This window comes from Varroa destructor, unplaced genomic scaffold (genome assembly GCF_002443255.2).
Source record: "Varroa destructor unplaced genomic scaffold, Vdes_3.0 BEIS01000004.1, whole genome shotgun sequence".
Lineage (NCBI taxonomy): Eukaryota > Metazoa > Arthropoda > Arachnida > Mesostigmata > Varroidae > Varroa > Varroa destructor.
In genome coordinates this window covers 42,048,526-42,074,626 of record NW_019211457.1, presented here as the reverse complement: position 1 = coordinate 42,074,626, position 26,101 = coordinate 42,048,526, and the positions used below count along the sequence as shown (strand labels likewise).

The window sequence follows — 26,101 nt, the reverse complement described above, 5'->3', positions numbered from 1 at the left end:
GCTTAATTAATAACGGTATGCTTTGTGCGCAGCTATACAGTAGTAAGTCGTAATAAAGAACACTAATAAATATATGGGCAGTAAGGAAAGTACATCTGCAAATAAAATGTATGGGCGCGCATTGCATTTGCTTACTCATCAAATAATGCAAAGACTTGATGCTGTTATTTGTGTTTAAGCAGTAAGCTCTAACTTAGAAAAGTACCGTAGCTTGTCAAGCAGCTTAAGAAACAGTCGCAAATGGTTTTAGTAATAATTTTGACTTTTATTTTTAAAATTTGTCCATTTATCCTTGTGTGAAGCGAGTTGAACACTTTTAGTCAACCTGAAATATCAAAAGAACGATACAAACATCGTAAATACTTGCCCAGTTACGTCGGAATCAATAGCAGATGCTGTTAGGTAATACATATAGAATGGTACACACTAGATCATGTGTAAATGAATAAAGTGTATTAGCTTGATTATATTGCATCTATCTTTAATCGATGTGTCAGAATGGATCTAGGCATAAAGAACATACAAATTTAGCAGCGATGTGAAATTTCATATTGGAGCCATTATTATATTACCGGCGTTATCATTAGAGCTGTCTTAGTTTTATGTATCTAATTCTGCTGAAACTGAAATTTAGTATAACAGTACATTCACATAATACTCTAATAAACTACAAAACTTGCAAGAAATATGGTGTAAAATTTCTTAAATCGGAAATGAGGGTTTTCTGTTAATAGATATTAGGGACACTGACCTATTAAGCGCAAGATAGTAGGGACTTAGTTTGATTTATAGTCGGGAATAAATACTTCAGAAATTTTGCAAAAATGATGTTCCATTGTCCAAAAACCGTAATTCATTACTTTACTTTTTTACGTTGAGCTTTTTTAGCACAGAACTACGATCGGCCAATCATTCCTATACACATTCATTCAAAGCTATTCGAACACCTTTATCTAGGGCAAAAAGAAAAGCCTAGACTACTTTATTTCTAAGTGATCATGCAAGACAGATGACAATCGTATGACTGCAAGATGCATCTGCCTTTCAAGCGTCGCTCCTTGTTACTGGTCATAATGACCCGTTAACAGCTAGTCGGATGTTTCTTTTTTTTTCATTATAATATTTATTAATATAATTTTTTCACAAGAACTGTGATCTTCGGTTTCCATCTGGTTAAGGATCTTGCTTAATACCCGAATTCATTCACTTAGGACGAGTAAAATAGCACCGACTAACTGTTAATTCTTGTTCCGCGTCGGCAATGTCTGAGGGTAACAGTCAACTTGAATTGAAAACTAAGATAGGAATGATGCTCCACTGGAAAGCAATAGACCCACTTTAAAGAAAGTGTGTCTGCCAAAGACTTCTACATAATAAATACTTTATTAGCTCGTAAATTAAAAATACCACACCGCACTTCGTTTAGGAAACGTTCGTTGCCCTAAGAAAACAAAACAGAGATGCGTCTAGTAGTAAATAGTGAGTTTCTCTAAAGTAATAATGTATTGTTTATTTCAGTAAACAATATACATTTTGATCGTTACTATTATTTAGTACCAGTATGTTAGGTAGTAAATAGAGGAAATGATAGCAGATTGAATGCAACCGATAAGTCAGCCAGAGTATTTTTATGCGGAAATGTCTAAGGATTCTGTTGTTCTCTTTGGATGACTGTCATAATAACGTTTGATGATTGACAGCCTAAGCACCCAATAGAAGTCTACTTTAGACCCTGATTCGTCGAACCGTCATCATTTTCGAATCATAATCGACTCTTAGTAAAAGAATAATAAGGCGCAAGGACTCATCGCTGTTATTTTCCAAAAGTCAGTCGCGAACTAAAATTCTCTGATAGTGACGTCTGCTAACAATTGTAAAGGTATTGGTGGTAGATTGTCGTTGGGAAAACGGCAACAATTTATTAGTTTTTTTTGTCAGATTTATGAATCGGGAACTACAGTGGCCAAGCGATCAACGTTTGGCATAAGGGATTCGAATGGCAACAAGTATAACGTCTAGGTATTGTAAAATCAGAGTTAACACAGAGTTCATGTATAATTATAGAGCGTCAAACAAAGCGGTAAATTAGCATTTGTTGTGAGTGGGTAAGCAGACGATAGAAAAATGCGCCACTGCCGGCGCTGTAGCATAAGAAATGTAACTTCCAAACTTAATATGTACTGTTTAATAGCTACAGTGGGTGCTTTGCTTAAAGGTATAAGGGAGGTTCGACTGTAATGAAATGAGGGATGAACATAACCTGCATGGGCAAATATCAGGCCTATATCATTATGAGAAGTTGATTTTGTTATGCGATGACAAAAGAAAAATAAAATAGAGGTATCCATTAGCGAGTCTGCGCAAGCACTTACGTATTTTAATAATGATTCGTGATTTAAGAAGATAATGATCACCTGAGTGAGACTATTTTGAATAAAAATGAAATATTTCAGATGAAAGTTTGATCATTACGCGGAAAATTTTTGCGAGTTTGCATAATTATAATAGTAAAAAATGGCAAAACGTATTATTTTTGGTATCGGCTGACCAAATTAACTTAAATAACTTACAGTGACTTTGTTATGTTGATCATATATTTAATCTGGGATCATTTGAGGCAGCGCCGTTATTCTTTACTAAAAAGAATCAGGTAATTCTCTATGATATAAACTACTCCAGACCGAGTACTCGTTACTAAAACTAAAAAAAAATTGATCTGTGCCGTTTTAGCTATAAAAATTCTATACGTTAATCCTAACCTTGAGTATAGCTGTTCCACAGCCAAGCCAGGTGAAAAAAATTTCCGAAAGGTGTTGAATAAAACAAAAGTAATGTTAAGCTACAAAATATTTTCCACTACACCGCCAAAATATATAGATAGCACTAAGAAACATCGTCTCGTAAATAAGAAAATTTCATAAAGCTGAATTCCATTTACCAAAAAGCTGGATACTCATGAGGCTGAGGTGTTGCAATGTTGCTTTCGTCACTCGATATATTTGACATTTGGAAGGTGCTCAACTATGGCATACATTCATTTTCAGTGCTGAGACTCGGCTTTCCCTCAGCGAGTACTTCAGGGGTTTATCTAGGAATGGGGTTGTCACTGGGTGGTCTCTTGCTCTTAGACTGGGAGCTATCATTTTCTCAATGCAAAGGGAAACTTTCGTTCTGCTGTCACTAGATCTAGTTTACTGGGCTCCCCCAAAACCGCTATGAATACACAGGATAGCTCAAGAGAGCATATTAATGAGAAAAAGCTAGTCAGGCATCGCGGGTCGAAAAATCGGATGCATGTGACTTTCAGACTCGATTCTGTGTTCACGAGATTCATTCACTCGCCCGCCACAGATGGCGGCACATGGTCATGTGTTAGAGTGGGCAGGTTTTTTGGCTAAGCGTATTCCTTGAACGTGTGTAGATAATTCGATCCGGTCGCGCGTAAGTAGCTCGAACGGTGAGTAGTTTCCCCGATTTGTGTCTTCCTACTCAAGCACAAAAAATTGAGTTTTCTCTGCTTATCTGAATATGTTTAAGTAAATTTAAGAAATAAATAAAAAGTAGCTAGAAAATCGATCTTCTTTCCTTAATAGTAATGAGAAAATTCACTTTTGACCGACACATGTCGCTCCCTTCCGCGTCGTCACCGTTAAACTGTATTGGAGCATAACTTATGATAGCCATTACCTATCATGCCATTTATGTTTGGCCGCTCATAGAAATCCAATGCAAAACACCATTTCTATGCTGGGTACATAGTTAAATGAAATACGAAATACTACTTGTACAACGAAAGCACTTTCTACGTCTACGTGTGGATCTTCGTGTCATGACGACGAAGGTTGCCCTAGTACCCAAATATTACTGGGTATTTCTGATTAACTTCGGCAAATCGTGCCCAGCGCGAATCTAGAGCGACCAGTGGGCCAATAAATATACTGTTTATAATCGTGCAAGCAACAGCAAGCGCAACCGGTGCTTGTTCATCAGCTAGGTAGTTGCAATACAGCCGGAGACGGTACTTTTCAGAACGATCTTTCGTTGGATATTACATCAAAGACCTCCATGAGGAGTCCATGATGACAGCGTGGCACGTGCCTTTGCCAGAGCTCACCCGAGTGCAAACTATCCCTGTGCGACACAAATCTACGGGTCATGCCCCTCCAACACCCAACATCTTCCAGTGATTACACGTTTTCGAGGTTGGTATGGCAGGGACATTGCCTTTAGTTTCGCATCTCCTAGAGCCGACCACCCGGTAGCCAAAAGGTCAGTGCAATGCGTGGAAAAGAGCTACCCGCCGCTGCTTACGATTGGATCCACCCTTGGTAAATACGTACGACCTCTTCGGCGCTCCTATCGGACGTGTGCGGTAGCATTAGCGGCCATCAAGAGGGACAAATGGCGACTGGTTATAATACCTCGTGTCTATACAGCGTAGAATCCCGCGTTTTGATAGCCATCTGATATCACTCTGCTGACTTGCCATTTCATTTCAAGATCAGACAATGATGCCTTTCTAAAACTGCGTGATTTGTATCGACGTCAACTTTAGGGTCTGAAAGAGAGGCAGCATAAAAGTTGAATACTGGATAAATAATCTAGAACCAAATAGTCATCTATTATGTTTGCTCTAAGGGTAGCTTCTCTCTCTCTCTCTCTCTCTCTCTCTCTACGTTATAGAACTAATAACCTTACTGCGTGCTAATAATGATATCAGTATTTCCAAACACGACCTATATATATATGTATGTCTGTAATGGACACCTACGACAGTGAGTCGGTAATAGATGTGTATGACACCCAACAGAAATTTTAATAGCGAGATGTATCCTGTGTCAGAAGTGAATCTTTCTCACGTTGTGCTTAAAAGGTTATTGTTCTGTATTGTCCTGTGAATGTCCTGCGGACTACATAACAATCCCAGACATAAACAAAATATAATTTCAGAACGTAAATTTGAATCCGTTCGTAAGCTCTCATCAAAGTATTTCAACATGAAGGTTAACTTAAGAAGAAAAGTTGAGGTGTTTCTATTTTTCAGTTCTAATCTAGAATTACTGTGCAGAACACAATTTATTAGTGCTCTAAGTCGATTAGTAGAGCTTCTCGACTGCTTAAATGCAGCTTTTAAGTAAAATATTGAATCCTGTTCTATGATCTAAAGCGAATAAAAGTTTGAATGTAAACATGCACCATCTTGGAACATGGCTTCAACGGTTTTAATCATTTTTGCACTTAGATTTAGCGCGAGGAGAAAGCGCTATGGTAAGAGTGACATACTTAGATAAAGACTGGTTTTAAGCAAAAAAATGGAAACGTATCTTTATTAAGTCTGCTATGATTCATTACAATGCAGGTTATGTAACTGTTACAATTAGGTCTGCGTAATTATTAGTATTTGATCAGTCATATGGTATAGATTTTGTAAACTCTTAGATGCCATAGCTACGAACTTTATCCCTAATATCGACTCATATAATGTTACATTTACTACTACTGTCCAAACTTATGGTTTACAAATATATTTGACTGTATCATTCCATTCACTTACGGAATCCATATTATCATGAAGTTAAACTTTGAAAGCGCAGCCAGTCTATGACTAACATGATAAAATTAGATTTATGTCACAATTTTCCAATTTTATCAAATCTGTCTTACCTGTACAATTATGGGATAAGACAATACCTAAATCTAATGTGGAGCAGCCAGCGTTACAGATGTGGCGCAATCCGTTGCTTTGTTATTTCCAATAAAGCGTTTATAGCTCCACAGATGTTTAACTCTTAAAAAGTTAAACACACGCGAAGATTTCAAGACAGCCGACCCTTAATAAAGGTCTTTATAAAAAACAAGGAGGATTTCAAAATGTAAAGCAGCCATCAGACGGAAAATAGAATACGAATGCAGTCGATGCTTACATATAAATACATACAATATGTGATCGAAGGTCAACTCCTGATGCTATTTGGACTCTGATAAATTAATATTAAGTGAACATACAGAACCAGGAGAATATTTGTGGAGTCTTGGCTCGTACATGAAAATATGAAATCGGGATAGTGAATCTGAAAGAGGATGTAGGATAGCTTACCATTAAAATCAAACAGCAGAGTTGCAAAGATTATTATAACTTTTTATCCACAATACAAATGCGGATTTTTTTTACGTATAAGTGATCCGCAGAGAGTTACAGGAAATGTAAGCCGTGTTCTCTTCTTTTCAAGCAACAATGTTCCTAAACGTTTTTGACGGAAAGGTGTTCGTTTTGTTGACGTTAGATAATTGATAGGGATCCAGGATAGCACATAATAATTCTGCTAAAACCTACAAAAAGTTAAGTTCCCTCCCCTAGTAGAGGATTATGTGGAACATTCCGAGGATATTTTTGACAGTGTCAGAACTAACAAGTTTCCCTGGTATTTCTCAGGTGGAATTTGTTAGAGGCTTTTTTAGAGGAATTTCTTAGTGGCTGTCTGAATAAACTTAGATGCTTTGAAAGTTATTGAGCCTCCTTCTATTATATTTTCCATTTACCACTATAGGCGACAAATATTCAATATCATGTTATTTGTTAACATGTAGATGAAAGCAGACACGAAAAACATTCTTTGTATTTACCATACAACGAGAAATTTCTGACAAATCTCACCATCTTTCAGGTTAAGTCTCTCATAGTGCAAACAATTTATTAAAAAAAAAAAGCTTGAACACGAGACCAGATGCCGAGGTGATCTTTCCGTAGAAACACTGAAAGTTGTCGTTCGAAGGAAAGTACGCTGCCTAGCATTTTAAGGCTTAGCTGCCACAACGATTTCGCTAGTGCCATAAAGTTTGCCAGCCTAGAATTGCACAGATCTTGTGCGTATACGGCGCATGGCCTTCATAACGATTAAACATAGAACTAAGCTAACATACTAAAATGTTGTTGATTAAAGGCTTGATCCTTCGAAAGTTAAAGTTTTTTTGAATTCGAGTGTATATGTCCGTGTGTTTATAGCTCGTATGCATTTGGTCTCACAAAAAAGTGAACAAATCAGAACAAAAAAAAAAAAAAAAACGTGTAAATAGCTCAATTGGCTGGAGAATCGCTAATGACAAATAGTTAATTTATGGGCACCGGAAGCGATTCCGTCGAAGATCCTGTCGAGTGCTTGTGAACGATATCCGCTACGCGACTAGTAGTACCCGCCGACACTTTGGATTACAGTATACCTTTGTAAATATTATTGGGGTAGTTAAATAGAAAATTTTATTGGTTCACGCACATTTCCATGTCGTCGATGCCATTTTACATAAGGTAATGTTTAGAATTCGTCTGTTTTTAGAAATTTGGTCATAGAACGATAGATTATTATCTATCCAGCGACATGTGTAACAGACAAGCAACCTAGTTAAAAGAGTCTGTTAAATTCCAAATTAAAATTTCGTTCCATGAATGAAGTGGATATCATCGACTGATTTCGAAGTACTTGTTCAAAGTATAGTGGGCAGAGTTAATGTAAGCTTCTCTTTTAAGCGACTATCTTAATGCGGCTATCTCATCGATCACCTACGAAAAGAAACGGTAAGTTTCGTAAACGAATAACTCAATTGTTCAACATGACACACCACCACTGGATGATACAAGGGTAACGACATTGTGGGGGGTCGAGGCTATAGCTGCTTCTGGTAGTATTTACTGGCAAAAAAGGGAAGCAAGATTCAAACGTTCTGTTTAGTAATGCTTAGATCTTTCTTGGGTCCGTATTTCTGTCTTGAGCAAAGAATCTAGTAGCATTTCATATGGCATTATCTTCAGACTAATGGAAAAAATGTTTAACCTCAGAGGCATGGGCTTGTACATCATGTTAAAACCCTATATAGTGGGTCACAAAAGTTAGGTTCGTGTATTTTTACAAAAGTATAAAGAAAAGTTGCAACATTTACGTTTAAATGCGCATATATACATATATATTTAGTTTCTATTTTAAACGAGCATACATATATATGCTCGTTTAAAATAAAAACTTCACTCGTTTAAATATAAAATACTTAACTTGAGTAACAGAATATAGACTTCGCAAGCTATTTACGATAGTCTAATTATATCAAACGCTTGCCTGTTGGACGCAGTGTCTACTATCTATGACTAGGTGCTGCATTAACAGTGAACTCACTGGATTTATGTGATGTTTACCTACCCATGATTTTATTGATATAACAAGAAAATGCTAGCGTATGACATACTATAATTTTTTTACGCAGGGTAGAGAGTTTAAATTACGTGTTTCCAAAAAAAAAATAAATGTTCCCGAAAACTGATACTTTTGACGGCTTCTGACCACCAACCAGAAAAGCTATGTTTTCCATGTGTCTTTTAATAAACGTTAACTATGAGAAGGCTAAAGACTCGAAACGGTCAAAAATTCAAGATCTGCAAAAAATCTCATAAATTCTAAGTGTTCAAGCTCATTTGGACTATTCAAGTGACAATCGATAACCCCCTCTTTGAAACAGCTCTTAATTTCTACAGCGAAACCGTATTGTATTAAAAATGGCCTTTTGACGAATTTTAGAGGTATACTGTCGATTTCGAGGAAAAAAGTTTTTAGTTTTGATGGGGGGATCAGTCCGCGAAAAAAAAATTCCTTATAGTCGATCTTCCAAAACGCTTGCACTGTTGTTTGTCATGACAAGTTTGCTGCTTTGTTCTAGAAACGACTTCAGGAGTAGCGAGTGCATGTCTGCTGCGACAAATAACCTGCCAAACTCTTCCCAATTGGAACGCACGACCCTGCGATGTTGTGCAAGACTTCAAGCACGTACAGCAAACGCCTATGGTCAATCGGAAACGAAAATACATAGTCATGCAAACATAGCATTTTCATGAACGTCAAGCAACGCATAGGGTATCCTAATGGCGATAAGTGTTTTTGACAGAAGTGTTGTTAAAATTACGAAGCTCACACATTTTTGTAATAAGATTAAATCAGCAAATAACAAAGCGTTAAAAGTATGCACAATTATTATGTCTGGCAGGAAGGTGTACCGATTAAGTTTAGCCAACTGGAATTTTGTTCTTCTATTAATTTTTTACAACTTTCCATCAGCTTTTTTGTTATTGCCGATAAACCAGTTTGGTATATCCCCAACTCAGTATATATGGTGATCAATCGTAAATGATCACCATATATACTGAGATAAAAAAAAAAAAAGTTATGTATCGTCCTTGGTCGATTGAAGAAATAAGTATTACGAACATGTTACTTACCACAAAAATAGTGAGAGAGCAGAAAACAACGATAGGATATTTCAGTACTAATAGCGGCTATACCACCTACCAAGCGCTTGCTGAACGTCAATATTTCGTAATGTAAATTTCGTTTATTCATTTTAGTCAGAAACTTATACATATAGGCCAACAATACGACCACATAGAACCATATCTAACACTACAACCTATGGGTCATACGAATCGTATTGAATGTGTAAAACTAACTTAAGGGATTTGCCAGATGTTACAGACGCTGAAGTTAGTATCAGAGGGCGAGAGGAGGCATGATATTCATCAATATTACCTCCGCATCTAGAGCATCTACATGTGTTGTCAGTATAGTGGAAATCCGGGTTCCTGCAAGATTTGGGGGTGGGATCCATGCACGGCAAACAAACGAATGACGATATGTGGTTAGCCGATTTGTCTTTTTCCACTCATTCTTTCTCACTGCATCCAAAGCAAAGAAATCCTGAAAGAATTTTCGTTGCCAGCTACTAAAGCCGGTTTCAGAAATTTCCTGTGAGCTGAATATCAACATTCGACAATGATGAAGTTTAGGCCCTATGTATCGTGTGCTCCGGGGGGCACCCTACCGGACTATAATTTTATGAATAAAAAGCAGGGATGTTTAAATCCTTGTTGTGAGAAGAAAGCATGTTAAGCTACCAAGAAAAACAAATCTGTCTACTGTACTCTACCGTTGAAGATAGTTTCAAATGCGATGTATTTGTAGGCGCCTAACAATAGAACGTTTCCAATCGGCAGTTTAACATTTGCATCCAACGCCACAATCCGACTTACAAGAGGCTGAAACAACAGAACCCGATACGTATTAGAAAGATTATAAGGGATCTTTTTCAGCAAACAACATTGAAGAAAAATCTTTGGGCTAATAAAGTACTCATGCCGATAGTGTCTGAGCATAAAAGCAGGCTTTACCTTGCTGCTGTTTGCCAACCAAGTACTAGCCTATTGTCTGAGAGCTTGTACGCTGTATTGAATTTGTAATGTTGTCGTCATGCGCACGTATTGAGGATCGGCACTTGGAGAAGAAGCCGAGCAAGACCTCACATATTCAACTACACTTTTGGTTGTATTAGCGAAAAAAAAAAAGACCAACGCTTATCACTGATGCGTAAACAAGAAGGTGCATAAAAATGCATGTGAATTCATATCGATAGGGACAGAGAACTGCGGTGGTATTTTAGTGAAAAAAGATAAAGGGCAAAAACCGAGTCAGCGGTGCAAGATGCTTTCTATACGGGTGAGCGTATCATAACAGGACGTTGCCTGATACCGGGAGTCGAACATCGGAGGTCCCTGTAAGATCCTACTAAACCTTTAGAGATACCCTGATGCTAGCAGAGCTGCTTGTGGAGTCCTCTAATAGATAATAATGTTGTTTCCGCTGTGCAACAACCTGGAAGATATTCAAGAAGTCGATTGGCTGTTCTAATTAAGATAGAAGGGGAGATGAGGCCTTAGAGTGCGCTAATCACCATTTGAACCCCAATTCAGCCATATTATATCGACGGGTTGCTGAGAACAAGGTCCATTGATGGCGCGATTTTGGTAGCAGGATCAAGTCGTGCCCGGAGTAACCTAACGCAAGATGACTGAAGGTCAGCATAAAAGATGGGCGGCATTGCTAGGTCGTGCAACCAACGACGCTGAACAGTGGCGTGAGTTATGGCAAATGCGCAATGCAATATGAACAACCTGCGAAATCGACTCATGCTGATGGCTGCAGTCGTCGCGGTGCACCGTCAGAACGGTTAGGTACTCGCGCTCACTATTGGCGAGCTGACGCGCGAATGAACCCACGGGCGGAGGGACGGATCGACGAACAGGAAGAACGGCAAGGGGAAGATGCAAGTAACATTGTGGATGGCGTTGGGGAAAATAGGAATTCCACCTTATCAGAGTCTTGTCCGCTATAATATCTAATTTTAGTTCTTAGAAACCATATGAAGGGGGCCGTCAGGATCTTAGTAGTTATTGCATGACAAAAAGCGTGGCAGAACCAAGGCAGCATTCTTCTCCTCCATAAGTACTTCTAATACAGCGTGAATAGCCTCTAGTCTAATGCAAGAACTCGAAGTACTTCACTCGTCGGCTTTTCGAGTAGGTCGCTCTTCTACTTTTGAAGGTTTCATAGCATTCCCCAGTGACGTGCATCGAATGACTCATCAGGTCAGAGCCCAACCTCGCAATCTCAGCGATGACAGACACGCAGGCACAGACAGGGCCAAGTAAGTATGCAGATAACAGATGAATAAAAAGCAACTAGAGGCAAAGTGAGCAAATCTTTCATAATACAGTGCCCTATGCAGCGCATCCTGGCGGAGGAGCATCTCCAAGATGGAAATGCATCAAAGCAATAAGTTTCAAATCATATTTCGAGCTCTTTCAATGCTGCAATTTCGAGTCAACAGACACACAAAATGAGATTAGTAGATAAAGACAGCTACGTTTCTCTATATAATACAATACCGATTTAAATATTCCTTTTTATTGTGAAATTTTAGTAACGGTGCAAATATCAAGGCTCATAGAAACTTAACTGGGACTGAAGATATATGTAAGATCTGTCATGGCGGATCATACGTGATCCGATAGTGAAGGATTCTACGTGTACGCTAGAGGCGCTGTAATTTCACACTTTCTTCCAGAGCAAAAGACGATGTTGAATCGATGGCTTGATCGACCAAGCCTTTGGTCAAAATATACAAAATATCGCTGTCTAAAGTTCCGCCAAATAAATAAATAAAAGTTGTTTGATCAAACAGGAGGTGGTAAAATATTATGCATTTTATCCGCTGTAAATTCAAGCTTCATACGGGTAGAACTCTAATTTTAATAAAATTATCTCAGAACCCACATTGCAGCTGTTTGCGTAAATGGATCGATGTTCCTATAAATTATCTTTAAATGCAGTAAAGTTTTATTTAAAATTACCTCTTATCTTTTTGAAGACAGACATGCATCTAAAACTCTTTTCGAATTCTAAAAAGACCTTAAATGAAATATAGTAACAGCAGAGATTTTGAAATTTACGTGCCTTGCGCCCCTATTGCTAGATATTTCGGCTCGAAGAATATGTTTTATTTAGGATTTTATAATTTTAGGAGCACAGTCGAGGTTATTTATGTTTCGGAAGCATTTTTGGTTTGACTTTAGTGAAGACCGCCTCGAAGCTTAAAATAGTAGCAATAATAATAATAAGCAATGCCAAATAATCGGTTGCTGTTCTTCAGTCCTAGATGACGGAAAGTAGCGTAATATTACGTTATTATAAAATAATATTCGGATTCAGGGATTGCGATTCATATGAATGGGAGATTTGGTAAACGGCTATTTTATCGAAGTAAAAACTGCGTTATTCTTCGAAATTCACGTACGATCAGAGAGTGTATTCAAGGTAAACGTTACTACATTTTAGATTTGTGTTGTTAACGAGGAAAAATTAATTTCCGTATTGCAAAAAATAGCATAAATTAGCTAACGATTGATTGGGCGCTGATGGGACGCTATAAAAGGCCAACAAGACATGATTTCCTATTCCTTGACGTCAACAGGCTCGTAAATATATACGCTGAACGAGAATATACTTGGTGGTAAATCTTTTGCTCTGAGAAACTGCTGGTGAAGCTCGCGTAGTATGCCGCTGGTGGCCTACGCGCATCAACGCTCATGAAGTTGTCACTAAATCAAAAGCTTGTCGAAGTTCCCATAGCTGAGAGTAACTGTCATGTTGTTGACGCGTTAAGTCAATCCATTCTATCATTTGATAAATTGGAAAAATGTTATAAAAATCGTTTTTTATGGGCTTTGTCAGAATGCGACACAGACAACAAGAAAGATGTTACGAAAATTTGTCGTATACGAAACAGATTACCAAAGGATTTTATGCATTGTGACACAATATGATAAATATTAGTTTGGTCAATGTTTAACCTATAAGGCTTCCGACAGGAGACCAAGTTCTGTAGAATATAGCAGCTTTCTAATTGAAAGTATTAATTTGTGGTTTATATTTAGATTATTCATTCTCAACGAAGTATCGTCAACAAAATTAAGCTGGCATTCGGGTATCGCAAAAGTTTCCTTAAGAGTATATTCTTCACAGTCCGATTTCCTACATCACGAATGAGGACCAAGTAAATATAATAATTATCCCTTATTCGATCAGTGCTTGCCAGTGATCTGCGTTTGCATTCTTACTGTCCTACTAGTGGACGATGCAATAGAATATCTGCTCATGACCAAGGATAACTGTTGTAATGATCTCCTTTATCAATTGTAGTCGGGTTGTATGAACGACTATGTTTAAAAAATTGGTCGCCAGAGGGCGTGTTGTTGTTACTTTTCTAGGAAGCCCATATCTATCCACAACCTTTTATCGTTAACGACAAGGTAGTCAATAATGTTGTTGATACCTGTCGTTTCATCGGAACCTACCATACAAACAAAAGGTATTTTGGTGTAGTATATTTATTATTTACTGATAGAATCTATTTGCCTTCTAATATCGAGAACCAATCGTAAACATGAAGGACATTATTAATTTATTAGAAGTTAAATTCTCTTAAAATACATAATGTTTTATTAACCTCCGTAGAAATTCGTAGAAATTGTTTTTTACAACGGGTATTTTAGAAGCACACCTCTCCACTAGAGAGTACACGTTTAGTAGTGTTTTGCATGATCTCTGACATCACTTTACCCAGCCTTTTTGAATCGTAAATATGCCGCTCATGACGTATACTTTCGTTGCAAACGTGCGTGTTACCTCCACATCCGACAGGTGTTAGCAGGGCCCGATGTTTATACTTCGTTGAAGCAACACCCAATATAATTAATCACATGTTCAATTTCTTCTTGACCTCATGCCGAAGAAGCAACGAACGAAAAAGTCCAATAAGCCGTTACGTTTAACGGCTGTGACAGTCAACATAAAACTATTACGCCTCGACGCGTAAGCAAATTTTGATAAGAGATGAGATGAACGACTAGACCCGGCCAACACGCTGTCTGAACATTGACCAATGTGGTATCTACTTCGTTGCCCGCCGCAGCGCAAACAACCTCCGCAAATGAGGCTACACGCATAACGGTTCTCTCCATCGATACCATGTTCCATGGCAACGATATGGAATCGCAGGCAGCAAGAAATTGTTAAAAAACACCGCCAGCAGCTTTTTGTTCATCGCTGATCTTTTCCATCTCGTTTATGCTTTCTCTTCGTTTTTACAAACAATGGCTGTAGGTGTAGTAAGGCCTACAAGTGAGCGAACGACGTCTTTATAATACTGCAAGGTCCGCCTAACGTCAAATTACAATCCATGATCTCACATTAGAGCTAGCAATTACATTAACAATGCTGAAGTTGTAGAAAGGATCGCAGGCCAAATTTACAGCTTCACCCAACCAACTTATTACCCGTATTTTCATTTGTGCCTGCCATAGTTCCTTGATCGCTTCGCAGTTCTAACGGAGATAGGGATACAGCCGACACCAGCGTCGTCCGATCTTGTAGCAGAACTCAAACACGTCTATTCATAGCTCTTATGACAGCTGTCGATTCTATGAAGAAATGGTAAAGTGCCTTGTGCAACTGTGGAGTGAGCATGTTAGTGGGCGTGCTGCGCATGCCGCACAAGACGTAGCGTGTCTAGGCTCGCGGTCGTAGCAAAGCCGTTCTGGGTGTCATGGACGATCAGCACCGAGTGGTCTTCCCATCGAGAAGCGGTCACAACGAGTCGAGCAAGCAGGAGAAGTTACTTAGATTGGCAGGACTGCCACGAGAAGGAGTAAGGCTGTCTGCAAGAAAGAACACGCATTAGCGGTTTACCGCCTTTTACCTCTTAAAAGTGCCTGGCAGCCATAGAAACAGGTCTCAACAGAGACCACTTTCTTTTTGCGCTCTTCGCCTTCTTTGTCAATGTTTCTCTCTCGCTCTCAGCAACACGGACGTGAAGGTTCCGTTTTGCTCGGTGGTCTTCCGGCGTTAACCGCCGTACGTAAATTGTCTCCGCATTGCCATTGTAGCCCTGCAACACCGCGGCATCCGCTCGTGCCATGGCTGCCATAAACCGACGTAGCGACGGCTAATGCATAGAACAACTGATCTGTGTTTCCATGAAAAGGAAGATTAGGGCAGCAGTGCCTTTTGGTGTTGTTGTCGTTGTTATTTTTGTTCACGGTGTTGCTGTTGTCGTAGTCGCCATTAGTGCAGTTCCTGTAGCATTTGAATACAAACAACACATGCTTGCACTCATATTATACGGGCTGCTAAACAGTGGCCGACCACGGTCCATTTTGATCACATCGCTGCTGACTGTGATGATGATGATGAGGATGCCGTCTGCTGCTGCTGCTGATGTGCGAAGCATGATCTAATTCTGCTGCGATTGTAAAGCGGCATTTGATTCCTTTAACCTCTTTTTTTTCGATTTATCTCACTTTTTCCAACAACGACGCACATTTTACGTTTTCGTTCTGTCGCTCTCTCGGCACAACGTCAGCCTCATACCGGCATACCATAATTGTCTACGAGCGATTTCGTGTTTGTTTTTACGCGTTTTGATCTCGACAATGAGTAGTATCTACCTATTGCCATGTTAGAGGGTAAGCTGACAGTGCCAGCATGTTCGGTTGCAGTATTTGACGCCTCCGCAATACGCATCACACACTACGACAGGCACAGTGCAGGTTCCAAAGGGCGGTGTTCCATTCGCTGTCTGCGGGATCTATGCACGGTCTCGTATTGTTGTATCAGCCGTTGACGCATGAGCAGGCGGGCGAGTGCGCTGGCTTGAGCGGCGATCAAAGTGGTTTTGGACCACAGCAACGACAGCAGCAACAATGGCCGTAGCGACCGTCATCGTGATCGTTGTCGAATCCATTTCGTGCTATGAAACAAAGCAACGCAGACTGCCTTCGAGTGCGCTGTCGTTCCTAACAACTTAATACGTGCGACTTAATGCAAATGAAAAAAGAGGTAGAAGGGGCACGACTTAGCGAATGGCGATTTTGCCCATAGCCTTGCAGTTTCCCTCTGATAGGAGCTCCCGTCATCGTTACGCTGCTACTAGCGCTGCTGTAATATCGAATGCGAAAACCCCCTTGCGGCCTCTACCTGCCACGTCCTTGCCATCGAACACAGGCCGCTACTGGCATCGTTAACCAGACAGGGAGAGCGACTGCTAAGCAGGTTGTTAAGCGGCCAATCATTGGTGCGTTCTCCTCACCCAGGTGGTCGCCGCCGCTGCCGCGGGCGGCAACCGGCCGGCGGTTCTTAAGCGCCATCTTGAGCTGTATAAGCTCAGTCCTGCCTTCGTCGGTCTCAGGTGTGTTTTGTCGTCAGGTCCACGAAGGTTCACATTGGATGGTGTGGTAGCACTGGATAGCTGAGGCGGTCTCCCCACAGCCCCCAGCTATCGGGACTAATCTGCTACCAGAGAACACTACTCGAGAAAGGCAAAGGTGTATTTGCTGAAATTTTCTATCTGAAATCTAAAGGAAAGAAACTAGCTGAAATTTGGCTACGGGTGTAGTTAGCGTTAGCGTGAATCGAACGCTTTCTTACCAAGTGAACCTACTCCAGCAAAAGTACAATCTTTGAACTGAGCTAAACAGAATCAGTTTGAAAGAATCTTGCATTTTGACCTTCGCTAATCTGGTCGAAAGACGGTAAGTTTTATTTAAACAATTTTTCTACGTGAACTGAGTCAAACATGTGAATGTTTGTCACCTTGAGTGTTTTCTTTTGAATCATGTCCTCTTTTCTTCGGCAACCAGAGATTAGCATACGCGACATGTTCAAGATATGGCTCCTTTCACGGCAAGCCGACTAATTTAGTTTATTTAGATTTCCTATTTTTTTATTTCGCCCTCTCGTTCAAGTTGCTTTATCTACTTGTATAGTGTAGTATTACTGAATTCTAGTGGTCGATCAAACCGATTGATTTACAACGCCTTACAAGTGGTTCTTTGATCCCGTAACATTTACTCGATATTCTATCCTCCTCTATTACTCGACCTGCAGCTATATGTGCCTATGAGACCTGTCTGCACGGACCTTGGCAAATGATATCACCAACGGCATATCCGTTCGCATCCATTATACGAAAGTCGCCTGAACGTTGGTTCACCAGTATCCGGCCTTTAAGGGATTGTCCCACCGACACCTAACCGCACGAACGTAAAGGGTTCGGAGCAAACTTCTGGCAACAAATTGTACAGCTAATAGGCGATCATGGTCTGCCAGTGTGCAGCGAGGTTTAGCGAAGACATATCTCGCTAGAAACGATGTATGCTGCTATGCGAACCAGTGGACGCACGAAACAATTTTATTTCAACATAGAGAAATCTTGGCGCGCGCGCGTGCGCCCTACCGCCCGCCCGCCCGCCTGTTAGTACCAAACCTGTCTGCCCCAGCCCAGTGCTTGGTAGGCTGTTCAAGGTAATTTGCTGCACAAAATTCTCTGCAATCCCTGTCGTCGTCTTATACAATGCAGCTAGTTGGCTATACTATCCAATCGAACCAACGTTATCTGAGTCATGAACGGCGAGCATGGCCGTTGAGGTGCACCGTTCTAGTAAACTTCTCTGGCCGTCAGCCCCGATGAAGCAGACGAAGGCGAAAGCAGCCCGAGAGTTACACGAACGTTGCGGTGTCGTTCAGCGTCAGTTGCTACTGCGCGGAAACCAGGAAGCATCCTAGTATAAGATAATATGCAACGGGCATAGGAAATTGCGGAAGGAATACTAGCACGTTGGCCTATCTGACTGGGTGACCTATTTTAAATGAAACACGCTTCTTCCCGGTAGAGCGTCAGTAGAATGGCGTCAACGTTGGGCGCGACGATGATTATCATGATCGTCGTCATTAATAATGCATTGCTAGCATTAATAATGAGTTGCTGTACATTAAAAGGTAATTTGTGCACAATTATTAGAAAAATCGCACATCACTTCCGTCACCACGCCAACGGTCGCTTGTCAGCAATCTCGTGATGCTCTCTAACGTCGCTGGTTCTGTTGAAGGAAGACCCAGGGCAATATGGCGGCTCTAGGCGCAATGACACAACGAGGATAGCCATATAATACTATCGATATAGATATACGTACAGATATACGGTAACGGGCATGGTGGTAAACTGAATAGCGAACAGTATAAAGCTATCTTCACTATTCACCAAACAATGTGATACGTTGTACATATGACGTCGGAGAACACTGTAACATAAACTACGCTAAAAATCAGAGTACATGTGTAAAGTTCTTAGAACAGGAGTATGTGAATATAGCTACTTTGTTAATGTTAAGTTAGCAGAATTATCTCGTGAAAAATGACTAAAATTGCTGCGTAACTATGCAGTTACGTAGTTGAGCAAGTAGCGAATCTTCTAGCGGATCTTCGCGTGACACAATCTAAAATTAAGATGGTTGGACTTTGGCGACCGTACCGTGTGAGTAGCGTAAAAATCGCGTGGTACCGCAGACAATAACAAGAACGACCTTTAACTTGCTCTCCGTAGACCCGTAGGTCAACGCAGCGATCTCATTAAGGGCATATCAATACAGTTGTCATATAGTATCATAAATGGCTGCATTCATTCATGGTTAGATAAATGCTACATTTCACAGCGGCAAGTATTTAGTTTCATTAGAAGAGCGCACTCTTTTATGTCATCAGTTAGTCATAATATATAGGTCGACGACGCTCACCAATAAAAGGAATACGTACTGTCGTAATCATGCACGCGAGGATGTCATCATGATTTTGCTAATCGGTGAATATTTCGGTTAGTTTGCATGTATGGGTTAACTTGCCATACACTGATTAAATCCGAGATTTTGAAAACATTTTTGCCAACCACATTTTGTTCAAATGACTACGGTTGTGACTAGGGTAGCTTAGCTCAGAATAAGTATGCTCGTATTGAAGTAAACATAAAGGATGTTTTCCAGCGCTTTCAGCTGATACCAGGTATAATAATTGTAGACTGGTTTAGATAGTTAGATTTAGCATGAAACGTGCAAAGCTTCATACGAGGACAGGTAGAAGAACGAATGCAGCTATGTCAAAACTTAAGGAATCGATTGATTCCTTAAGTCGATCATCGCGTCGTTTTTCCCACCAGCTATTCTAACGTTTCTTGGTAATTATGCACTTCACCGCCTCCACAGTGATTTATACATGTATTTTTATATGCATCAAAATCTTCGTATCGTAGTAGTTAAGGCAATGTTATATGATAACTGCTATTACAGGTGTAGAATTTTTACGGCAGCTTCGCCGTAGAATTGCAACGTACAAAAGGATGCAGCGAGACACAACAACCATGAATGACGCCTTTAGCAAGCTCGTGACTGATTGGCGCCATGACGAACCGTTCTACATCGTCGACCTAGGCGACATTTGTCGTAAGGTGAAGCTCTGGAGACTCAAGATGCCACGTGTGATCCCTTTCTATGCCGTCAAATGTAATCCCATCCCTACGGTCCTTAAAACGATTGCGCATTTCGGCTTTGGCTTTGACTGTGCCTCAAAGGAAGAAATCGAGGCGGTCTTCAATGAGACCGGAGTGGACGCTTTGCGAATTATTTATGCCAATCCATGCAAAACCCGCAGCTTCATAAAGCATGCCCGATCTCGGGGTGTTAAGCGGATGACATTCGATAACGAAGACGAACTTGAGAAGATTGCTGAAATCTACCCTGAAGCTGAACTCGTGCTTAGGATCAAAGTAAATGACTCCAGCTCACCGATGCGGCTTAGCGCGAAATTTGGAGCTGCCCTCGATGACGTACCAAGTAAGTATGCCACTAAATAAGCATTACAGTAGAAAGACTGTGCCATGATCGCTGGTGCTTTTTCGCGATTTGTCTTTTACATAGTTAATGGAAGAGCACATAATGTCGTTGACCATTATCAGTAATAAGTGACAAAACTGATTGATTGAAAAATTGATTGATTGATTGATTGATTGATCGATAGATAGATAGATAGATAGATAGATAGATAGATAGATAGATAGATAGATAGATAGATAGATAGATAGATAGATAGATAGATAGATAGATAGATAGATAGATAGATAGATAGATAGATAGATAGATAGATAGATAGATAGATAGATAGATAGATAGATAGATAGATAGATAGATAGATAGATAGATAGATAGATAGATAGATAGATAGATAGATAGATAGATAGATAGATAGATAGATAGATAGATAGATAGATAGATAGATAGATAGATAGATAGATAGATAGATAGATAGATAGATAGATAGATAGATAGATAGATAGATAGATAGATAGATAGATAGATAGATAGATAGATAGATAGATAGATAGATAGATAGATAGATAGATAGATAGATAGATAGATAGATAGATAGATAGATAGATAGATAGATAGATAGATAGATAGATAGATAGATAGATAGACTTAGGGCTTTTGAAAACGCTAATTTTTACGTTTACTGGGTCTTTATCTATTTGCAGAACTATTAGAGGTGGCCGCCGATCTTGACCTTAACGTCGTGGGTGTGTCTTTCTATGTCGGCTCTGCATATAGCGACGCGGAGTGCTTTTCCAAAGCCATCCTCAACGCCCGCCGTATCTTCGACCAGGCCGAGCTGTACGACTTCCAAATGACTCTCCTCGACCTCGGCGGCGGGTTTCCCGGCAACAGCGGCTCCGAACCACTGTTCGATAATTGTGCACGGGCCATCAATCGTCAGCTGGATGAAAGTTTTCCGGAAGGATGCGGTGTTGAAGTAATCGCTGAACCGGGCCACTTCATGGCGGCCTCCGCCTTCACCCTATATACGACCGTGATCGCTGTGCGTCAAGAACACGACAATCGCTTCATGTACTACCTCAACGACGGGGTTTATGGCAGTTTCAACTGTAAGGTGTTTGACCACAACGATCCGCAGCCGATACCAGTTGGCAAACGGAACACCGGAGTGAGTTACCCTAGTGTGTTGTGGGGCCCAACGTGTGACTCACTTGACAAGGTGCACGAAAACGTGCTGCTGCCAAAATTGGAGATTGGTGATTGGCTCCTGTTCCGCGACATGGGCGCGTACACATGCAGTACCGCTTCAAATTTCAATGGGTTTTCAAAGCCGTCGTTTCATTTCGTTGTCAACACCGCAACTGAGCTCATCCTCAGTGGGAGTATCATCGGTCGGCAGCTACTCAAGGAGCTCGAGGCGAGCCAAGGCCGTCTACAAGAGCTAGTCCTAAAAGTCGGCCAAGACGTCTTCTTGCACGGCGATATCAACCCGTCCGCACTACATAACCAACAGAAGGCTCCGATAAACACTTCGGACACCTATGTCACTCAATAGAACTATTCCAAACAGCCGAAAAGAAAATCTGATTTATAATAAGTATAATAATAGCTGATTGTTCATAGGAACGACTTGATCAGTCGATTGTTTGCCACAGCGCAGGGAAAGTAATTGGTGAAGTCAAAAACTAATCTTATTAAGCATTTTATGCAATCAATGCATTTTTGAAATAATTAAACGGGTTCTGGTGTTGATTGTAACCAAATATCATCCAATCATGCAAAGACTTACCAGTATCTAGAGCGGTGTTGTTCGTAAATAATTTGGGCAGAAATGAAAACGATGCCCTTTGCTCACTGCCTTGACATATACCCATTTGCTTATAATCTTTCTTTTTTTTTTACCAAGGAACCAATCTATAGTGGTTTGCAATACGAAATGATAAATAAAGTAAAATAAATTCGTAAGAAAAATCAAAGTTGACATTCAGCGATATACATTGTGTAATATAAGGGTGGGTGATTGTCGCCCGAAAATAATGCCAATGATTACTAATTAGTATATACGTAATAGGCGTACGATAAATCTGGCAAGCTTTCCGCAGGTAAACTGGGCACCTGAGTCAGCATTCATAAGTGTTGACTACACAACGGTTATAAAAGGGCATATAGGATTAAAATACATGGACTCAACACGCAAAATGGATGAGGCATGTTACAATGTATATTTGTAACCTATTCTAGAGTTAGATAAAAAAAAAAGTACTTCAACCAGCGTATAGCTATACGCAGAGTTCAACTATTTCTGCATCTTCAAGCTTAGCTCCAGAAATGATAGACCTGACGAATACCTGTGACGTTAATAAACGAAGAGGGAAGAAATACGAAAAATTACATACATAGATCTGCTACTTGATAAAGATGATTCACAAATTAGGTTTTTTCATTATGTTGTCAGAATTAGCTTGCTGAGGTTTATCTCCCCGCGGCTTGTTTTTCTCGACTGACCCTGTCAAAACATGCATTTACCGTATCAATGAACTAGAACCAGGAGTCCTGAGTAGTTGTATTAAGCGTTCATAGTAGTACCACTTACTACGATGGTACAAAGGGAGAATGCTAAAAGACGTTGCGTATCAAACCTCATTTTTGCGATAATGAATATTGATAGCTGCGGGTGATAGATTACGCTACCCGATTTTTTCTGAGCCCTATCCAGTCACTACAACTCCTGATCACCCGCACATAAAAGTGTTTTCCTAAAAGTATCTATCTTCCATTTTTATATCAACTTGCAACTAGTTTTGATCAAATAAAGCCGCTTTCTGTGTATTGAAATGTAATGCTGACAAAAAATCCCAGTGTGTCTCCTAATGTCATTGCGCATTAGCATATCCCTTTTCCACAACTATTCGCAGAACTGCTCGGTAGTTCTACGAGTGTGTTCAACTTCATGTCTGTTTCAAGACGTAGCATGCAAAGTGAACGTCATTGCATTTCTTCGATATCCTCATTACGTTGTTTCGATATAAGTTCCTCATAAAACTGAACTTCTATTAGTAATGTTCCTATACTAATATATGCATTTTTATGTTATATGGACCTCTGACGACAGTTTGCAACTGTCAAAACACTGAAGAGAGATGCTGGCGTTGTAAAGTCCGACCATTAACCTTGGTATCCACGTTGGCCCATTGTGCTTACGTTACAGAGGGCTAACCAGTCATAAACAATTGCAGCCCGCATCGAGGATATCGCTTTCAGTCAGTGTAACAATCCCTGTCAAAGTTACGATGTTTCCAACAGTCTCCAGATAATAATTGGATATCGTCTACAAAGCCCAGCCTTGACGTCCTACAATTTAGTTCCTTTGCCGCAAAAAGCTGCAACGTACCAGCGCCAAAAACTTACTAAAAACACACTGTCTAATTTTAACAATAGTAATAGTTGTATATACCCATATAAGTGCATGTAGCTGAGTTTCCTTGATTGGCACCTATGCCACCACTACCAATGTATATAGCAGCACACAGTCTATCTGTATATACGTGTAAAAACTGACAAAACACATGAAAATTATGAAAGCCAGGTCGCGCACAACGAATTCCGATCCGTAAGGAATTAGCCGGTGGTGCGCTTGCGCGCTGATGTTGTCTGAACTTGCCTAGAAAGCAGAATACATTTTAGCCTATATATAAAGTGGGCGCTCAGCAATCGAGAATTCATCATAGGAGCGAATTATTATGTTTTATAAGTATAATAATATATATAATGTCGCCTAGGTTTAACACTCTCATATCACGAGAAACCAGCCAATTACCAGACGCTTTCCTAATATAAACGCCTTGTTTTGCTGCCTCTAAACTCTATTATTGACATCATACATCAAAGCAATTAACATGGAACACGCGCCTTGTGAAAATGTGTTGTAGACAGTAGTATTAAATATGCCACTTTGGTTTTACTTATTATTGTATTTTTCTGACTATGTCTGAGGATGAATTCCAAACTCATTACAAATATGGAGTACCTTCACTTACTTGCAATTGAGTAAAGGTTAATAACAATATTACTTATTTTTTACACTAATAAAAATATGACTAAGTGGTAGCTTCCAACCCACGCAATCGAACTGCCAATATTACTTTTTATGTATCGGTCAGAAAATTTAGAAATTGAAAAAGCTATTGGAGTCTGCTTTATTGGGTGGCTTGCGGAATGGACAGCTTTCACTCACCCATCATACAAACAAATTATTTAGAAAATTTTAATTACAAATATAATACCTTTGAGTATCTCAATTTTAGCCTCGTAATAAGCTAGTATTTACATGTGGGATAGTCATTGGTTGCTAAGAACTCTCTTTCTCAATAACTGGCACACAATTTGTGTATTATATATACACATATTAAAACCCAAGTTTCTCATATATTAGAAATTCTTGTATAATCAAATTTCTATCGTTGGTGGCAACTTATGAAGCTTCCTCGGATTTTCTGTGACCTTTGACCACAGATAATTTCACGCCCTATAGTATTGCACAAAACAATCTACTGATATCATTAGCAAGGAAATTGTTATTATCTGAGAGATTATTTGGTCTCCTCCATTATCGCTAGCCGTTTTAGCCGACAGCCTTTCGCGACCAAGGTCGTTTTACGCTTGCTCATCTTTCAGCCACAGGCGGCTTTTTGGTGCTCCCTGGGTGCACGATTGAGATAATAGGCACTGCCCATTATCTCAATCGTGCACACACACATTTTGATCTCCTGTCAGCGACACGTTATCAGACACGTGGATTTACAATCGTCATTAATTAATATGAACTCTCCGTGGAATCGATCCTTTATTGTAACGCAGCCAGCATCAATTATTTATAATTCTTACTTTACAGAACCTGTAATGTTCCAAAACGGTGAATATTCAAAGCTTGCCGCCATTTAGCGAAAGCCCGTTTCGCACAATTATCTACCTAAGTCACCGTTTAGCGGTTTCCCTCATCCCCCGTATAACAGTCTATATTGCTATCCGGAGCTTACTAGCTCTCCCTTTATCTAGTTGAATCCTTACCCACTTGGGCCGTTTCTGCAACAGCCAGTGGTCGAGGATATCGCTGCTACGCATGGACGGCGACTGTGGTAGGCGGGCGTCGGTAAACATCGACAAACTTCGTGACAGCTTGATATAAAACTAAAGTTTGCTTCGTCTACGCTTTCTAGCCGGCCATCTAATCACCCGACGATTGTGCTGCCCTCGGGTATGTCGTATAAACGAGGTTGTTGTAGTGCAGTTAGTCTTCCATCAACTGCTACGCACGACGGGACACTGTTGACAAAGAGAAAAAGCGCCAGATATTCTGGAACCGTCGTAGAACGTTAAATGAGAGTTAGACTGCCTATTCCAACGAGGCTATACAAAGTCAGAGGCGCGATTCTTGTCTGTCGAGCATGCGGTTGCTTCTGGCGCCTAAAGTTTTGCATGTGTTATAAAATTATATTAGAGCATTCGAACACCTATCGATCGGGCTCCGGGAAATTATCACGGAAAACACCTGTTGTAGTTTGTTGAGTAACCTTAATTTACGTCTCTTCGAAGTTAAGTTTATAAATGATATCAAGTTGTATTGTGCCTCTTTAAATGTTAGGTAAACATATTTTAATAAATTTCTAGAAAACAGTTGCTTAAATGAAATCAGTATAAGGACAGGAGCGATCCAATCATTCAGCGTGACTGCTTATTGTTTCTTTTAGTTCGGCGATGTTCTTTTGGTATTTAAAGACGAAATAACATACTTCCCCTGTCGAATAGCTAACACAAACCACTGAGCTAGGCGGGTGCTATTATCTGGCTCACGTTAATAATTAGATTTCCGGCAAACTCAAGATGGATATAAAATCCAGATAAAGTATAGAGAACAAAGAATACAAAAGATTTTTTTTTTTTAACTAAAAATTACGAACTTAATTTTATTTCTACTCTCATAAAACCTACCCTTTTGAATTGATTCATATCCTTTCACGC

At 39.9% G+C, this 26,101-nt stretch overlaps 1 protein-coding gene and 1 long non-coding RNA gene across 10 annotated transcripts; one reads left to right on the top strand and one right to left on the bottom strand.

Moving 5' to 3' along the window:
* Positions 1–241: 241 nt before the first annotated feature.
* LOC111250505 (uncharacterized) lies at positions 242–25,982 on the bottom strand. 9 transcript variants are annotated; one of them, XR_015325875.1, is made up of 4 exons: positions 13,876–16,425; positions 9,961–10,069; positions 9,485–9,616; positions 242–325 (listed from the first exon to the last, which is right to left on the bottom strand). It is a non-coding gene; the product is annotated as an uncharacterized LOC111250505 (long non-coding RNA). The 9 variants fall into 9 exon arrangements; XR_015325877.1 differs by having other exon boundaries at positions 15,875–16,425; XR_015325879.1 differs by lacking the exon at positions 9,485–9,616 and adding an exon at positions 4,341–4,558 and having other exon boundaries at positions 15,875–16,425.
* LOC111250500 (ornithine decarboxylase-like) lies at positions 16,600–22,474 on the top strand. Its single transcript, XM_022805866.2, has 3 exons — positions 16,600–16,957; positions 19,544–20,086; positions 20,785–22,474. The coding sequence occupies exons 2-3, from the start codon at positions 19,594–19,596 to the stop codon at positions 21,636–21,638; spliced, it is 1,347 nt and encodes a 448-aa protein (XP_022661601.1). The 5' UTR covers positions 16,600–16,957; positions 19,544–19,593; the 3' UTR covers positions 21,639–22,474.
* Positions 25,983–26,101: the final 119 nt, after the last annotated feature.

Excerpts from the sequence above, each read along its gene's own strand:
- LOC111250500 (XM_022805866.2), top strand. The coding sequence starts at position 19,594 with ATGCAGCGAGACACAACAACCATGAATGACGCCTTTAGCAAGCTCGTG. Across the intron at positions 20,087-20,784 it reads TGCCCTCGATGACGTACCAA|AACTATTAGAGGTGGCCGCC; the intron begins GTAAGTATGCCA and ends ATCTATTTGCAG.